Below are 3,780 nucleotides of genomic sequence, written 5' to 3'. Positions count from 1 at the left end.
ACACCTGCGAAAATCCTTCCGCACATGCACTCCACAGTCTCCAGCTCAACCTCCGCTTTTGCGCTTCCCAGCTCGCACCTGCGACCCATGTTCTGCAGGTGTGATTGCACTAGAAGGCTTCAGCTTCAGCAGTCTTCCAAACTCAAAAATCAATCCGTTAACCATCCGAAATCAACCCGAGGCCCTAGGGACCTCAACCAAGCATACCAACCAGTCCTAAAATACGATACAAACTTAGTCGAGCCCTCAAATCACCTCAAACAACATCAAAAACACAAATTGCGCCCTAATTCAAGCCTATTGAAACTAAAGAAATTCTAACCTCTTCAAACGATGTCGAAACCTATCAAATCACGTCCAATTGGCCGCAAATTTTCCACACAAGTCACAAATGACACCACGGACCTACTCCAACACTCGGAATCCCATTCCGAGTCCGGTAACCACAAAGTCCACTCTCGATCAAACTTCTAAATTTTTCAACTTTCGCTATTTCAAGACTAATTCAACTACGGACCTCGAAATCACTATCCGGACACGCGCCTAAGTCCAAAATCACCCAACGGGGCTAAGAGAACCATCAAAACTCCATTCCGGAGTCGTTTACACATAAGTCCACATCTTGTCAACTATTTTAACTTAAAATTTCAACCTGGAGACTAAGTGTCTCAATTTATTCTGGAATCTCTCCGGACCCGAACCGACTATCCTGACAAGCCACATAACATCTATAAAGCACAAAATGAGCAGTAAATGGGGGATTGGGGCTACAACTCTTGAAATGACTGGCCGAGTCATTACATCCTCCCCCTCTTAAACAAACGTTTGTCCTCAAATGGGTCTAGAAAATTACCTGGAGTCTCAAATAGGTGTGGATATCTGCTTTGCATCTCCCGCTCGGTCTCCCAAGTAGCCTCCTCAACTGGCTGACCTCTCCATTGCACCTTCACTAAAGCTATATCCTTTGACCACAACTTTCGAATCTGCCGGCCCAAGATGAAATCACCATCTAGTTGAACCATGCTGAAATCCAAAACATGACACAGATCGTCGACATACTTCTGGAGCATAGAAACATGAAATACTAGATGTACACCAAAAAACTAGGTAGAAAGGCAAGCTTGTAAGCCACCTCTCCAATCATTTAGGGCACCTCAAACGACCCAATATACCAAGGGCTCAACTTGCCCTTCTTCCCGAACCTCATAACACCCTTCATGGGTGAAACCTTGAGCAGTACCATCTCCCCAACCATGTAAGCAACATAACGAACCTTCCGATCGGAGTAACTCTTATGCCTAGACTGCACTGTACGAAACTGATCCTGAATCAATTTAACCTTATCCAAAGCATCCTGAACCAAGTCAGTACCCAATAGCCTAGCCTTACCTGACTCACACCAAGCCACCGGAGATCGATACCGTCTCCCATACAAAGCCTCATACGGAGCCATCTGAATGCTCAATTATTAGCTATTGTTGTAGGCAAACTCCGCGAGGGGCAGAAATTGATCCCACGGACCCCCAAAATCGATGACACAAGCGCGTAGCATATACTCTAATATCTGAATAGTGCGCTCGGACTATCCGTCCATCTGAGGGTGAAATGTTGTACTCAACTCAACCTGAGTGCCAAACTCTTGCTACACGGCTCTCCAAAATTGTGATGTAAACTGCGTGCCCTGATCTGAAATGATGGACACTGGCACACCGTGAAGGCGAACAATCTCGCGAATGTAAATCTCAGCCAACTGCTCCGAAGAATAAGTAGTACCTACTGGAATGAAGTGCGCGGACTTGGTCAGCTGATCCACAATCACCCTAATAGCATCAGACTTCCTCGAAGTCCATGGGAGCCCAACTACAAAATCCATAGTGATCCGCTCCCATTTCCACTCTGGAATCTCTAGCCTCTGAGGCAATCCACCACGTCTCTGGTGCTCATATTTTACCTGCTGACAGTTAAGGCACCGAGCTACAAACCCCATTATATTATTCTTCATTCTCCTCAACCAGTAGTGCTGCCTCAAGTCCTGGTACATCTTTGCGGCACCCGGATGAATGGAATACCACAAACTATGGACCTCCTCAAGAATCAACTCACGTAACCCATCTTCATTGGGCACATATATCCGGCCCTGCATCCTCAACACCCCATCATCCCCAATAGTAACATCTCTGGCATCACCGTGCTGAAACTTGTCCTTGAGGACAAGCAAATGAGGATCATCGTACTGGCGCTCTCTGATGCGATCATATAAGAAAGACCGAGAAACCACACAAGCCAAAACCTAACTGGGCTCCGAAACATCTAATCTCATGAACTGGTTGGCTAAGGCCTGAACATCAATTGCAAGCAGTCTTTCACTAACAGGAATGAATGCAAGACAACCCATACTCACTGCCTTCCTACTCAAGGCATCTGCCATCACATTGGCCTTTCCGGGATGATACAGAATAGTAATATCATAGTCCTTTAGCAGCTCCAACCATCTCCATTGCCTCAAATTTAGATCCTTTTGTTTGAACAAGTGCTGGAGACTCCGATGATCTGTAAATACCTCACAAGACACACTATAGAGATAGTGCCTCCAAATCTTCAAAGCGTGAACAATGGCAGCCAACTCCAAATCATGAACATGATAGTTCTTCTCATGGGGCTTCAATTGGAGCGAAGCATAAACAATCACTCTACCCTCTTGCATGAAGACAAACCCAATACCAATCTGATAAGCATCACAATACACTGTATAAGAGCCAGAAGTTGAGGGTAGAACTATAACTGGAGCCGTGGTCAAGGCAGTCTTGAACTTCTGAAAGCTCTCCTCACACTCATTTGACCACCTGAAAGGAGCACCCTTTTGGGTCAATTTGGTCAAGGGCAATGCAATATACGAGAACCCTTCCACGAAGCGACGATAATAACTAGCCAAGCCGAGAAAACTATGAATCTCCGTAGCTGAGGATGGTCTAGGACAACTCTAAACTGCCTCAATCTTCTTTGGATCCACCTGAATCCCCTCACTGGACACCAAGTGCCCCAAGAACGCCACTGAACTAAGCCAAAACTCACATTTGGAGAACTTGGCATAAAGCTTGTCCTCCCTCAACCGCTCCAACACAATCCTCAAATGTTGGGCATGCTCATCCTGGCTACGAGAGTACATTAGGATATCATCAATTAATACTATGACAAACGAGTCGAGATAAGGCTGAAATACATTGTTCATCAGATGCATGAATGCTACTGGGGCATTGGTCCGCCAAAAGACATCACGTGAAACCCATAATGACCGTAACGGATCCTGAATGCTGTGTTTAGAATATCCGAGTCCTGAATCTTCAACTTGTGATACACATACCTCAAATCAATCTTAGAGAACACTCTCGCTCCTTAACGTTGGTCAAATAGATCATCAATGCGCGGTAAAGGATACTTGTTCTTGATTGTATCTTTGTTCAACTGCCTATAGTCGATGCACATGTGCATAATACCATCCTTCGTTTTCACAAAGAGATTTGACGCACCCCAAGGCGACACACTAGGAATAATAAACCCCTTATCAAGAAGTTCCTGAAGCTGCTCTTTCAATTCCATCAACTCAGCTGGTGCCATACGATACAGAGGAATAGAAATAGGTTGAGTGCCCGGCACCAAGTCAATACCAAAGTTAATATCCCTGTCGGGCTGCATTCCCGGCAGGTCTGTAGGAAACACATCCAGAAAATCTCGAACAGAATCAATAGTAGGGGTATCAACACCAATATCTCTCATAAAGGC

General features: G+C 45.3%; 1 protein-coding gene across 1 annotated transcript; it reads right to left on the bottom strand.

The window, feature by feature from the left end:
* Positions 1-797: 797 nt before the first annotated feature.
* LOC138896127 (uncharacterized) lies at positions 798-1,453 on the bottom strand. The gene is made up of 2 exons (XM_070180908.1): positions 1,241-1,453; positions 798-1,061 (listed from the first exon to the last, which is right to left on the bottom strand). Exons 1-2 carry the CDS (start codon positions 1,451-1,453, stop codon positions 798-800), a joined length of 477 nt encoding a protein of 158 aa, XP_070037009.1.
* Positions 1,454-3,780: the final 2,327 nt, after the last annotated feature.

This window comes from Nicotiana tomentosiformis, chromosome 7, assembly GCF_000390325.3.
Source record: "Nicotiana tomentosiformis chromosome 7, ASM39032v3, whole genome shotgun sequence".
Classification (NCBI taxonomy): domain Eukaryota; kingdom Viridiplantae; phylum Streptophyta; class Magnoliopsida; order Solanales; family Solanaceae; genus Nicotiana; species Nicotiana tomentosiformis.
The sequence above is the reverse complement of the archived record's forward strand: the minus strand, read 5'-3'. Positions and strand labels throughout refer to the sequence as shown.